The sequence below is a fragment of the Arachis hypogaea genome, chromosome 19 (genome assembly GCF_003086295.3).
Source record: "Arachis hypogaea cultivar Tifrunner chromosome 19, arahy.Tifrunner.gnm2.J5K5, whole genome shotgun sequence".
Lineage (NCBI taxonomy): Eukaryota > Viridiplantae > Streptophyta > Magnoliopsida > Fabales > Fabaceae > Arachis > Arachis hypogaea.
In genome coordinates, this window is record NC_092054.1 from 155,140,684 (window position 1) to 155,154,086 (window position 13,403).

Consider the following 13,403-nt stretch of genomic DNA (forward strand, 5'->3'; position numbering starts at 1 on the left):
AGATAGCTCTTTTTCATTTTTTTCCCTTACAGTTTTTTTTTTTCCATAAGTCAGTATTATACAATGTTAAAAAATTGTGTTTTCATAGGAAATTATAATAAAAAATGATGGGAAATGCTCCTATAAAGACGCAGAAAACGTCTTTTTTTAAAGATATTTTTTAATAATTAAAATTTAACACATATAATCACTTAAATTATGTTATTTTTGTCAAAATTATATCAGATAAATTAATTTGACCGAAAAATAGTGAATCAAATTTTGAATCCGTCTAAATTAATATTATTTTTTATAAAAAATGACTACAATACCCCTATTATATAAAATGACTAAAATACTCTTATTATATATATATTAATTTTGAGAATTCTAAATTTTAGCCATTTTCTTCTCTATTGTTATAGGATTAGAATTTAAAGTTTTCAAAATTTATATATATATATGATAGAAATATTTTAATTGTGTTTTATAATAAGGATATTATAGTAATTTTTTATAAAAAATATTAATTTATACCTATTTAAAAATTTAATTTATTAATTTTTTTGCTAAATTAATTTGTCCAGTCTAATTTTAATAAAAATAATATAATTTAATTGATTATATGTGTTAAATTTTAATTTTTAAAAAATATCTTTAAGAAAAGACATTTTTAATATCTTTATCTAAGTGATTCCCAAAAATTATTTGTCATCTAGTGATCTTTGACTATTAAATTGGCATGTGAGTTTTCACCGTAAAATACCTAATGAGTTAGGATTTGCGTTTTTAAATTTGAAAGAAAAAAAAGAAAAAGAAAAACACAGAAATTACGGAAAAAAAAAAGGTAAAACGGTGGGTGTGATTCACTTTGTATTTGAACGAGTGGTTAGAATGAGAAACGGTCAAACAATGGAGTTAACTTAGAAAAAGAATTAGCAAAAAATTAAATAGGAGTCAATTTAGAAATACATAATAAAATATCAACATATATGAACTCTAGGACACAAAAGTACATAAAATTCACCGCTTATTTCATAGAAAAACTATAGCATTTACCTTTAATTATATATTATATTCCTTAGTTGATTAGCAATATTATTTTTTAAATATATAATTAACATTAATATCTATGGGATATGAGTGTAGAAGACTCGCAAAAAATAACATTTTTCTTAAAACAATAAGAGTTTAATTTTAATGCATTATTAGTATAAAGTAGTTTTATATATGTATCTAATTACGTAACGCCACATCGATAAAAATAATTATTTTTTACATAATCGTATAAATAATCATCTAAAATAACGGATGTGATTGCACGACGATATAAAATGCTAAACTCAAATAATAATAAGGTAAACCAATGAGTAATAGCTCAAATGGCATAGTCTTCCCATACTCAATTAAGAGGTTACAGGTTCGAGTCTCATATCTTTGGTAAAATAATAATAATAATAAGGTAAAATTTTATGAATTTAAATTATATAAAAATGTTGGAAGTCAATGCATGCATATTTAGTTTGTAGTTGACAATTACAGTTAACAGAGGCAAAAACGTGACACTTGAGAAATAGTAACGTTTTGTAGTGTTATAGCAATCTCTACGCTAATGGCGGGTATCGAGTATCTACTTCACCGCGCGATTGGTCTTCAAAAGCCAAAAGCCAAAGCCACCGAAAATGACTCTTTCTCTCTTTCTCTCTGCTTCCAAACTCCCTCAACTCTTCTTCTTCCCTTCTCTCTTCCTCTTAGCCGTTAAGTTTCAGTTTTCCATTCCCACAATTTCAATCTTCTTTCCTTAAACAATTACTATTACTATTTCTACTGTTTCAAATATTCAATTCAAAACCCTAGAAACTCAACCAACCCACCCCATTGACCTTAATTCTCCCCAAAACTCTGTCGCCTTGGTCTTCACGTTTTCCCACCCGTTTACCAAATTCCCTCTATTTCTTCTAACACACTGCAATGTTTCTCCATTGCCCCTTATGATGGATTCTCCCTCTTTCTCTTCCTCCTCCTCTGAATTTGCTTCCATAGCCACCGCTGATCAGGTATCATTATCATCCCATACTAACCATTCTCTTTCTCTTCAATAACTAGCTTTTACTATTTATGTACCGCTATCAATTTACTTTATTTGATGACTTTGTTTTTCTATTTTGGCACCAAATTAGTATTTTTTCTATTTTAGGGGGTATAAAAGGAAATGCTTTTGATAAGTTTTGACTAATTCTGCTTATCTGGCACCAAATTAGTAATTACTCTCATATGGAGAAGACGAAAAGATAAATAAATTCAGTAATGATTTGATATACTTGGGTACATGTAGTGGCAAAAAGTATTATCTTTATCAACTCAATTGGATTGAAGAGTAAGTGTTAAAAAAATGAATTCGAAGTATGTGAATTCAGTTGATCTTGTTTTGACAGAATGCCGCCAGAAGTAGGAGAAGCGGTGATGGCAGTGAAGCTGCCAGTTTAGAACAATCACGGAGGCGATGGCATGATGTTTTCTGGTTTGGAGTATTTGTGGTTCATTTGGTTGCCCTTGGTTTCCTTCTGGGGGTTCTTGGCCTCAATAGGTTCAAGGAAGAGAATAGACTTAACATTGACAAGTTTACCTCCCGGTTTTCGGAGAATGAAGCTGGGTTGACCGAGACTTATTGGCCGCTTTATGCTGCTGCTGGTGGAGTTGGGACAGTTCTTGGATGGAGTTGGTTGTTGTTGTTGGGCTCAAGGGCCACTCAGATGATGAAGGTGTCCGTTCACATCCTCACCACTTATCTTGCTGTGGTTAGTGTTCTGTGTTTCTGGGCAGGCCAGATTTTTTGGGGAATCGCCTTTGCTATTGGAGCTGCCCTGCAGTTCTTGTATGTCTTAGCAGTCATAGACAGGTAAAGCGTTGACCTGGGACATTAGTATAGATAATGGTATTAGGTGAATGTTTTGTATAATCATAGATACTCTTTCATTGTTGCAATATATAGAATCTGAAATTTTAAATGACAAGTAGTTCTGAGTATGCTGGTTTATAAAAAATGCCAATGGCTTGTCCCTGTTAACACAATTTAAGTTTTTCACTGGATCATGTGGTGAAGCAGTTTTGTTTATCTTCTGCATCAATGACAAAACAGTATGACATATATTCCAGATTCATGAATTCTTGTGCACATTCGTTCCTCTTCCCTTGTCAATCCAATTTTTGCTAGCTCTCTGTAATCACAATAGTTTTATTTATTACTTTTTTTTAATTAATTTTTTTAAGCATAACTAACTGAATCTGTTATGATTGTTTTACTTCCAGACTTCCATTCACAATGTTGGTTCTGCAAAAAGCTGTGCAGATGGTATGGAATCTTCCTGAGGTTATGAGAGTGGCATACTTATTTATGGTGGTTGTGCTTTTATGGATGGCCTTATGGTCATTTGGAGCAGCTGGTGTTGTGGCTTCAAGTATCGGTGATGGTGGACGCTGGTGGCTTCTTGTGGTGAGCTGGCAAGTTTTGCTCTTCATTCTTCTGTTCTTGTTGGGATTGATTGTGGGAGCAGATTACTTAAGCTTTCCTCATCTCAGTACTGTGATCATGCTATTGACTCATGCAGGTTTTCTCTGTAAGCTTATTTTGGACGGGTGCGGTACTCTGTAATACTGTACATGTTATAGTGTCTGGGATGGTATTTCTTGTTCTTTTCCATGGTGGTAGAGAGGCGGCATCAATTCCCGATGATTCCTTAATGAAATCTCTACAGTATGCTTTAACAACATCTTTTGGCAGTATCTGTTATGGCTCACTATTTACTGCTGCTATTAGGACCTTGAGGTGGAAGGTAACCACTTTTGTTTTCTGGAACTTTCTTTTATTGGTGGTAGCTTATCTTTTCTCTCTTTCTTTTATCCACCTTTTGAATTATCTCAGATTCGTGGGTTTCGTTCAAAGATTGGCAACAATGAGTGTCTGCTGTGCTGTGTCGATTTCCTTTTCCATCTTGTGGAGACTCTTGTCCGATTTTTCAACAAGTATGCTTATGTTCAGGTACATTACTGTGTCCACCAACTCAGTCCATGTCGATAAAATTCTGTATTCGACAGAAAATGGCCTGGAATGGTCACTGCAGTTCTGTGCATGTTGAAAAAATTTGTTTTCGGCAGAAAAAGTTGTCCATTGTAACATTGGTGATTCACTTGTTTTTGTGGGAAATCTTATGCTTGAATGGTTCATGGTCGTGTGCCATAAACAGATTGCTGTGCATGGTAAAAGCTTTAACCGTTCGGCTAGAGATGCATGGGAGCTGTTCCAATCAACTGGGGTCGAAGCACTTGTGGCCTATGATTGCTCAGGTGCTGTCCTGCTAATGGGCACCGTTTTCGGCGGGCTCATAACCGGAACTTGCTCTGGTGTTTGGGCTTGGTTCAAATGGCAGGACCGAGTTATGATGATTGGGTCCACGTCCATGCTAATGGGAATGGTATTGGTGAGTTTACAATCTCTTGTTGACTTCCAAGGGATCCTTCTTGGTGAAAGCTTAATCATGACCTGAATTGCTCATAGATAATTAGATATATCCTATCTTTTACTTTGACTATGAAACATTCAAATTGTTCATTATATGTACATATAGGACAAATCTTAATGACGGCATGTCTTGCATATGATTATTTTATTTAATTTTGTTATATATTGACCGTTAGAAAAGAATCCGTCAAGGTGTACATTGTTGAATATGTGAATGTTTGGTGTATATAACAAATTATTGCATGAAAGTGTAACCTTTATTTTTTTATCCCAGGTTGGATTGGCAATGGTTGTGGTGGAAAGTGCTGTTACATCGATATATATATGCTATGCAGAAGACCCCTTATTGATACAAAGATGGGACACTGAATTTTTCAACCAGTTATCGGAGACACTGCATCAGAGGCTTCAACATAGAAGTGCTCGAGCTAGGGAAGTTTTAACCCGCTATCGTCTCGATGGAAATACTTCCATTTGACCAAACACCACATTCTCTTATATATACATACATATCCATACATGCATATATACTTCCAACAGTTTTCTTATTTTAATTCATATATAGTGATTTCATTTTCTTGGTTTCATACAAGGCAATTTCCATGGTTGCTTCCCTTTTGGTCTTTCTATATACAGGGGAATTCATAGTCAACTCTCCTTTTTTTTAGAGACTTAAAATATTCGTGTGTCTGAACTGAACCAGTATATAAATTGGAAAATGTACAGGTTTATATTCTTTCCTTTTATTTTTTATTTTTATTCTAGTACAAAAGCTTTATTTTCGGCATATACGTTACTGTGAAAATATTTTACATTAAAAGAATTTATTAATGATCAACAGTATTAGATTCACGTTTTCATGGAACACAAAAAGTGAAGGAGTGATTAAGATGGTGCTTGAAAAGGAAAATGCCATATGATTAAATAAGATATATATAATCCTTCAAAATTAAATCAACAAATACATAGTTTTTCTAAGATCATCTTGACCCCTAACTTTATTGTTATTGGTAGGAGTAATGAACCAATGAAAGGTAAGTAAATGGGTTCCTTATGCAGTGTGAAGATTTTGTTACTACATGGAAGGTTCTTTGACGTGCTCGAGATCAAAATTGATTCCATATTCCGTATATCTGTTTCAATCTTTGTACCTTTTAATATTTTGTTGTTTGGCTTTTACCCCAAGATCTGATATCTCACTGTTGCCCCTCCACTCTGCAAATTCTGTGTTTTATAGCACAGATGATAAGATTGATACGATACCTGTCTTCAACATCAATTCAATCACTCCCAACTCCCAATATATATCAAAATCAATCTATAATAATCCAAATATAACACGGAATATTGAGGATAAAAAATTTTAATACGGGGTGAATTTCGGTTAATTTTTTTGGATATTGGAAAATAACTGGTGTAATCCTTTAATATTGGAAATTATGGTGTTTTACAAAATTTTGGGGGTTATAGAATTCACAGAGTGCGAATTGTTAGATTAAAATATTTTTAATTTATAAAGACAATACACAGACTGCGTATTGTAAATACATAGACTACGTATTGTCAGTGCAATACGTATTCTGCGTATTGTGCTTGCACAGAATAGCGTCCCATAACACTGTAAAACTCTATTTTTTGTAACATTAACGTAAAACTCTATTCACTCTTCCATATTAAAATAAAAAATCCGTAAATTTCATGTATATTTTTTTTTTCTAAAATTTGGGAATGGTTTACAAATCAAGAAATCGGTCTAATTTTTGTTTACTACAATTTTTAATTTTTTGAAAGAAGAAACGTTCGGTCTGATTTCGTATTTTAATTTTTTTTACTTTTTAAAATTAAAAACCAATAGTCCGATTTGATCAAATTTAAAAACCGATGAATCCGATTTATTTTCAGCTTCAAATCAATGGGATCAATTTTTTTTTCGCTAAATTGCCAATACAAGAGTTTTCACCTCCCACTTTTTAGGGTAAAATACGGGCATAAATCAAATACATATTAATATTATGCGAAAGTTTCAAAACAAAAGATGTATATCTTTATTTATATATCTAGGTCTTTTAATATTAAATTGAATTAAACAGATTCGAATTAATAGTATTTCATATATTTATATAAATTGAATAAATTGAATTTGAATTAACTATTATTAGATTCCATTTATTACTAATAAATATAAATAAATCTGGTCATTATAAAAATTATTTTTCCAAACATTAATACAAATATGATTAATTTTAAAAATCATAATGCAAGATAGTAAAATAGGATTATTTATAAGACATCATAAAAACATAAAAATTAATTTTATTAGTTAATAGATGATAATGTTTATTAAATATAAGTCGAAAAAGAAATTTTTTATATTTAAATTAATTAAATATAATATTTAATGAAATGTGTAATATGTAGATAAATTATAAATTTAAATACACATGACACATTTCGGTATTCTGAGCAAAATATTATTAACAATACAAATTGGTTATTCAGTATTCAGGATATGCATATTTTTTCTAAACCAAATAAATCGGGTATTATATGTAATTAATTTAAGAGAAAAAGATAAATTGATTCATAATTTTTTGGTCTATGAACATTTAAGTTATTGAGAATTTAAAAATATATTTAAATTTTTAATTTATTCAAAATTTGGACACATCGATCCTTGGATCTAATTTATACAATTTTAAAAACTTTCACGTGGACATTCGTATCGGCCAGGTCAGTATAATAAGAGTCACGTTTTATTTTTTTGTTGGGTCTGACAAACTCAAATGAATAGTAGGATCAATGTGTCTAGATTTTGAGAAGGTCAGTGATTTAAATGTATTTTTAAATTTTCGAGAACTTAAATGTCTGCGAGCTAAAAAGTCAAAGACCTCTTTATCTTTTTCTCTTCATTTAAATATAAAAATTTTATTAATATAATAAAAATAATACATATTGAATTACGGTGGTGGTGTATATCTTATATATAAAAATATTTAAATTTTTTATTTAGATTTAAAAACAATAAATATAAAATTATCATATAAGAAAGATTTAAAAGAGAATAATATATACAGTGAATATATACAAAAATTATTTTTCTTATGGAAAGAGGGGTGATGTATTGGCTGGATATTGGAAAGGGATAGGTATTGCCAAAGTGTGGAGGTCACAGTCAACACGTTGGGAGCGTGATGCCTGAGCAGGTGAGCGACGTGTCAGCACCCGTTCAACACACTAGGGGTGTGCTGATGTGGCGACCGGGAACGCACTGCCAACACGTCGGGGGCGTGGTACCTTGACACCCGTGACGCGGTGCAGAGTTTCGCAGAGTTCCAAAGTTGCAGCAGCACCACGCGGGGGGCGTGTTGCAGGCCTGCCTGCATGCAGGGGACAGTCCTGATGACATGTCATCATGTCATATTTTTCAATGCTTTTTCATACAAGAATTTGATAATTAGTGTTTAAATATTGCATTCTTTTGTGCTTAAATGATATATTTTCTTGATCTTTTAATTTTATAAATTTTGTAAGAAATAAGTGGAAAAAAAAGCAAAGGAGCACAAAATCAATTCAAAAGAAAAAAAAGAAGGATTTTGGGACACACTTTAAAGTTTGAACACACTTTAAAATTTGAGCACGTTTTGAAACTTTAGACCACGCTTTTAAAAGCGTGGCCCATAACTATAGAACCTTGACATTAGCATCATGAATTATCATGCATGCATGCATTTAATTATTAATGACTGAACTAATAAAAGAATGCATGCATGAAACATTTAATTACTAATGCTAATTGAAAATGAATGCATGCATGAAAATTATTAAAGCCAATGAATTAAATGAATGAATGCTTTAACGTTAATGCATAGCATTATTAATTAAAGCCATACATTTATTTTGTAATTGGCTTTATTAATTAAAAGCCAATGAAATGTATGCATGAAGCATTGAATTATTAATGCCAATGAAATGAATGAATGAACACTAACATTAGGTAAATGACATTAATAATTAAATAGAATGAAAATATGCAATTGGCATCAGCAAAGTAAATGAATTGCATGTAACGTTCACATAAATGAACGGAGCGCTCATCAAAGGAAGGGCGCACCATGAGGAGCCACCAATGAGCGTTCAATCATTTAAGGAAGGCTATGTAGCGCTCAAAAATTGCAACGGAGCGCCCAAGAGAAGTGCTGACCAAGGGAAGCTGAATGCGCACCAAGACAAGGGAAGGTAGCGCTACGTTCACTATTTTACCTTTTACGGGCTTCCAAGCCAAGGATCAAAGAGGGAACCAAGGCAGCATGTGAGCGCTACGTTCACAATTTTCACTAAGCGCTACTTTGGGCTGAGAAAATTGCTAGCAAATGAAGCCAACAAGGCTCGAAGAGGGGAACAAAAGAAAAAGCAAGGGGCGCTACGCTGCATTAGTTAACTTAGCGCTATGAACAAGGCTAGGTTCGACGAGCCTGGGACAAGGCAAGGGAGCGCTACGTTTTCTTACTTAACCGAGCGCTCCACTGGAGCATGTCTCCAACCAAAATTGAACCAAGCAACCTTGACCCATGCCACTTGAACCAAGCCATCCGGATCCACTCCTCTTCAAATCCAAAGCAAGCAAAGTCCATTATCATCACTCAAAGGCACAAGAGATAGTTAGAATAGGAATTTCATTTAATTGTAATTTATTTTTAATTTCAATTTCATTTTAATTTTGTAAAGCCTATATAAAGGCATCAATTCCATTTCATTAAGGAGGCTGGCCCTGCTAGAGAGCAATAGGAGTAGGAGTAGAATAGAGAGCCCTTTGTTTAGATTTTCTTTTTGAACTTGAGAATTGAAAAATCAGATCTGAGTTTTCCTTTCTTTCTGTTTTATTTTTCCTTCCTCTGCAAGTTTCTCTTTCTGCAATTTCACAAATCAATTTACATTGAGCTTGATTTTAATCTTCTGTTCTCATTGCTTTCTATTTCCATTGCTTCCAATTTACTTTCATGAAATTTAAATCTTCTTGTTCCTCTGTATTTTACATTTGATGTTTGTTGAGAGCTTGATTTACATTTCCTGCAAATTTATATTTTCTGCAATTGCTCTAAGTTACTGATTTACTGCTTTCATTTAACTTTTCAGCACCCAGCTCCCTTTACATTTTGCTGCAGTTACTTTTCTTGCTCTTTAAGCTTTCATTCAATCTACATTCTGCTGATTTACATTTACTGTAATTTACATTCCTTGTTCTTTAAACTTCTGTCAATTTAATTCCTACAAGTGAGATCTGCTGGAATTTATTGTCCTTGTCATCTAAGTTTCAATGTAATTTACTTTCTGTCATTTACAATTCTCAGCAGTTTACTTTCTGTTGCTTTACTTTCATTCAATTCACCAATGTTAGCTTGACTAGACTAATCACCCACTAAAGTTGCTTGATCCATCAATTCCTGTGGGATCGACCTCACTCAAAATGAGTTATTACTACTTGATGCGACCCGGTACACTTGCCAGTGAGTTTTTGGTGTGGAATCTAATTTCCACCCATCAAGCCCCCCCACTCCGGTAACCAGCAAGCTCCCCCTCAACCTATATAAATGCACTCTTCTTCCCTCTATTGTGCATATACAACTGCTGAAGAAAATAACTGAGAGAGATACAATGGAGTGTATGAGCGTGTAGGGTTTAGTGAAGAGAGTAGTAGCAGTAGTGTTTAGTGAAGAGAGTAGTAACAGTAGTGTATAGAAGAAAAAAAAATTTAGTTTAAAGTAATTAAAAAAATGGTACGTAATTATACGGCGCCCGAAGAACATATTATCAACTATTTGGATCATCTAATTTATGTAAGTTGGCAAAAAAATTTTTACATATAAATATATATGTAATGGGAATATTATTCTGTGTATTTTATAAATATTTTAAGAATAAAACTATAATTTGTAAATTATATATAAACGTTAATATGTAATTTTTTATAATTTTTAATGTACTAATGAATAAAAAAATAAATATTTTAATTTTTTAAAAATAAATATGTGGTTGCGTATATGAATAAATGAATATTATAATAAATTAAATATGTAAATATATAAAAAATATATTGTTATTAAACATTGAAAAAATAAATAATTTGATAAATAAATAAAGATTATTAAATATTGTTATCGCTTAAATATTTTTTTGTAAGAATTAAATATTTTATTCGATAAATAAATAAATATTTTAATATTTTAATAAATAAATAAATAAGCTATGTTATGAATATTTATTAAAATATTTATAAGGATTATTATTTAATTAATGTAACATACATCTTTGTTGAAGTAGCCTAACAGGAATTTGTTGGTGTGTAAACTGGATTCGCCACAGACGTGGAATCCGATGGTCGCACCACTTGGCATATGCCTCGCCTTGCTCTTCCAACCTCTTATAGTTGATATTGTACTCTTCCACCGTTCTTGGATACCCTATGTTGACAACAAGCTTTTGCAAGTGAGGGACTTTGAATGCCCTTAGGAAGTTACTGCGAATGTGCCTTATACAAAACATCCACCATGTTCTTGGAGGTTGCCAGTCACCTCCGAAATGATTAACCACTGCCCGTATTGACTCATGCCAGTCTGAGATCATACCCACACCGTCTTTTCTAACAATATACATTCGCAGATTCCTGAGAAAGAAGTGCCACACATCAGCTGTCTCCCCTTCCACCAAGGCAAAAGCGATAGGCACAATGTTCTGGTTCCCATCTTGTGCAACAGCGACTAGAAGTGTACCTTTGTATTTTCTGTATAGGTGTGTGCCGTCAACCTGAACTAGGGGCTTGCAATGCCTGAATGCCCTAATGCATGGATTGAAACTCTAAAATACGCGATGAAGTATTTTTACACCTTGCGCCTCCTCATTCTCGTTGTATAGTGGTCGTGTTTCTATTTGGACAACTGAACTAGGCATCTTCTGCACCATGACCAAGAGCCACCATGGCAAGGCTTGGTAAGAATCCTCCAATCACCGAAAACCTTGGCTATGGACTTCTACTTTGCCAACCAAGCCTTTCGATAACTGATGGTATAGTTGAACCTTGACTGGACTTCCGCTATTATAGATTTCACCTTGATGGACGGGTCCGTCTCGACCAATGGCTTTATAGCCTCAGCAACTGTATCCGAGTCCAACTTGGAATAATCTTGTGAAATCGTTTCGATTGTGCACGTGTGCCTACCGTTGTATCTGCGTATCTCCCAACAACCTTTTTTCCGTATCAAGCTGGCGCGGATAAGCCAGTCGCACCCCGCCCGTACATCTTTCATTTTGCATAGAACGTCTGTGACTCAGACTCATACTCATCATAGTCAACTCCTCTAGATATAGTGTAACTTCTAATTGCTGCGAAAACCGACTTTCTAGAACTATATTCTATTCCAATCCGGAACTCTCCGTCCTCAGGATCAGCAACGCCTACAGAAAACCGAAATCATCGTTTATTGATCAATCCAAAGTATAAATTAACAAAAACTTATTATTTAGTCAACACATACCTATGTTTGCATATTCCGAAAACTCGGGGGCATGCATGGCGTCGAGATCCAACTCACGCATAAAAGGTGGAACGTGCATCGGTTGACTGCTCGAGGGATGAACCACTACATTATTCGTTGCTGCCTCAACTTCCACATCACCATCCTCGTCTTCGTCACCAGCTTCATAAGTGGCTTCGAAGTCCTCTTCGCTGTCACTATTCATTCCTTCGTATACTGCAGCTCTATCATCATCTATATCTAAATCATTTAAAATCACTACTGCCTTTAGGGTTTCAAACTCAACGTACAGCTCAATCTGTGGGTGCCGCATCTGATTCTGCCGGTGAATTTGAAACATATTCTGCATACTCGCTTTATCAGTGATCGGCATGATATCAAACTGTATTAGACCACCAAAAACTACAACCGGATTTCAGTACAGAATTCTGCTCACTCTCATTAACGTACTGTTCTCCATGTTTTGACAGAGGCCGTTCTGCAGCTCCATTAACGTCATGGAATAAAAACCGATTCTGGCATACAAACCTCACTTCCTCATGAGTATTACGTATTATCTCACCGTTGCGATATACCACCAAATTTGTGGTGCCCTCAATTACACTAACAACACACTCAAAGAACACTCAAAACACACTCAAATCTTATTTAGAATGCAAAAATAGTATCGAACTCTGCCTTATATAGAGGGGAGCATTTAACACGCCCCCACGTGCTGCCTGCCTCAGCCAATCACGCTTTGACACGTGTCAGCACGCCCCTGCATGCTGACTCAGCACGCCCCCCACGTATTGCCTCAGTGAACCAATCACGCTTCGCCATGTCAGCACGCCCCCTGCGTGTTGACTCAGCACGCCCCCACGTGCTGCCTCAACGAGCCAATCAAGCTTTGCCACGTCAGCACGCAGGGGGCATGCTGACTAAGCACGCCCTCCACGTGCTGCCTTGTTGGATCAACCAGACGGTGCCACGTGGCTTCCACGGCCCCCACGTGCTTCAGTAACACGCCCCCTGCGTGTTGAGCTTTCATCTGATACGTCTACCTAGGGATAATACACATAGTATTTCCATTTTCAGCCAAAACACCATCATGTATTCCATAACCAAATTATTGAGCCGAATATATATGTCATTATGCATAATCCAATTTCTACACACACCCAAAAGAATAAAAATAAAAAAATTCCAATGACGGCTATTTAGATGGTGAAAACTCAGGTACAATCACCTTCATGTGAAATTAATAGCTGAGAGCTGTTAGATGAAAATTTAATCAAATCAGTCAAATCATCTAGCGACTTTTAGTTATCAACTTCACGTGAAGTCGACTGTACCTGAGTTTTCAACTATTTAGATTTTACTTTTAAAACCAATCT

The 13,403-nt window shown here is 34.3% G+C and overlaps 2 protein-coding genes across 3 annotated transcripts; one reads left to right on the forward strand and one right to left on the reverse strand.

Moving 5' to 3' along the window:
* Window positions 1-1,527: 1,527 nt before the first annotated feature.
* On the forward strand, window positions 1,528-5,234 carry LOC112776876 (uncharacterized). Of its 2 annotated transcripts, XM_025821150.3 has the most exons (7): window positions 1,528-2,036; window positions 2,415-2,878; window positions 3,289-3,472; window positions 3,588-3,812; window positions 3,902-4,018; window positions 4,224-4,457; window positions 4,773-5,234. In XM_025821150.3, exons 1-7 carry the CDS (start codon window positions 1,971-1,973, stop codon window positions 4,974-4,976), a joined length of 1,494 nt encoding a protein of 497 aa, XP_025676935.1. In that variant the 5' UTR covers window positions 1,528-1,970; the 3' UTR covers window positions 4,977-5,234. The 2 variants fall into 2 exon arrangements, with proteins under 2 accessions (XP_025676935.1, XP_025676936.1); XM_025821151.3 differs by lacking the exon at window positions 4,224-4,457 and having other exon boundaries at window positions 1,550-2,036.
* Window positions 5,235-7,732: 2,498 nt separating this feature from the next.
* LOC140182433 (uncharacterized) lies at window positions 7,733-11,799 on the reverse strand. Its single transcript, XM_072228637.1, has 3 exons — window positions 11,537-11,799; window positions 10,801-11,330; window positions 7,733-7,875 (listed from the first exon to the last, which is right to left on the reverse strand). The coding sequence occupies exons 1-3, from the start codon at window positions 11,797-11,799 to the stop codon at window positions 7,733-7,735; spliced, it is 936 nt and encodes a 311-aa protein (XP_072084738.1).
* Between the last annotated feature and the right edge of the window lie 1,604 nt (window positions 11,800-13,403).

What these genes read in the sequence shown, in the direction of transcription:
- LOC112776876 (XM_025821150.3), top strand. Translation starts at nt 1,971, where the DNA reads ATGATGGATTCTCCCTCTTTCTCTTCCTCCTCCTCTGAATTTGCTTCC. An exon ending in CCATAGCCACCGCTGATCAG is followed by an intron (nt 2,037 to 2,414) that starts GTATCATTATCA and finishes TTGTTTTGACAG; the next exon opens with AATGCCGCCAGAAGTAGGAG. An exon ending in TTAGGACCTTGAGGTGGAAG is followed by an intron (nt 3,813 to 3,901) that starts GTAACCACTTTT and finishes GAATTATCTCAG; the next exon opens with ATTCGTGGGTTTCGTTCAAA.
- LOC140182433 (XM_072228637.1), bottom strand. Translation starts at nt 11,799, where the DNA reads ATGAAAGATGTACGGGCGGGGTGCGACTGGCTTATCCGCGCCAGCTTG. An exon ending in ATCAGTTATCGAAAGGCTTG is followed by an intron (nt 11,331 to 11,536) that starts GTTGGCAAAGTA and finishes TCCATGCATTAG; the next exon opens with GGCATTCAGGCATTGCAAGC. An exon ending in TAGGCTACTTCAACAAAGAT is followed by an intron (nt 7,876 to 10,800) that starts GTATGTTACATT and finishes CCCTGCATGCAG; the next exon opens with GCAGGCCTGCAACACGCCCC.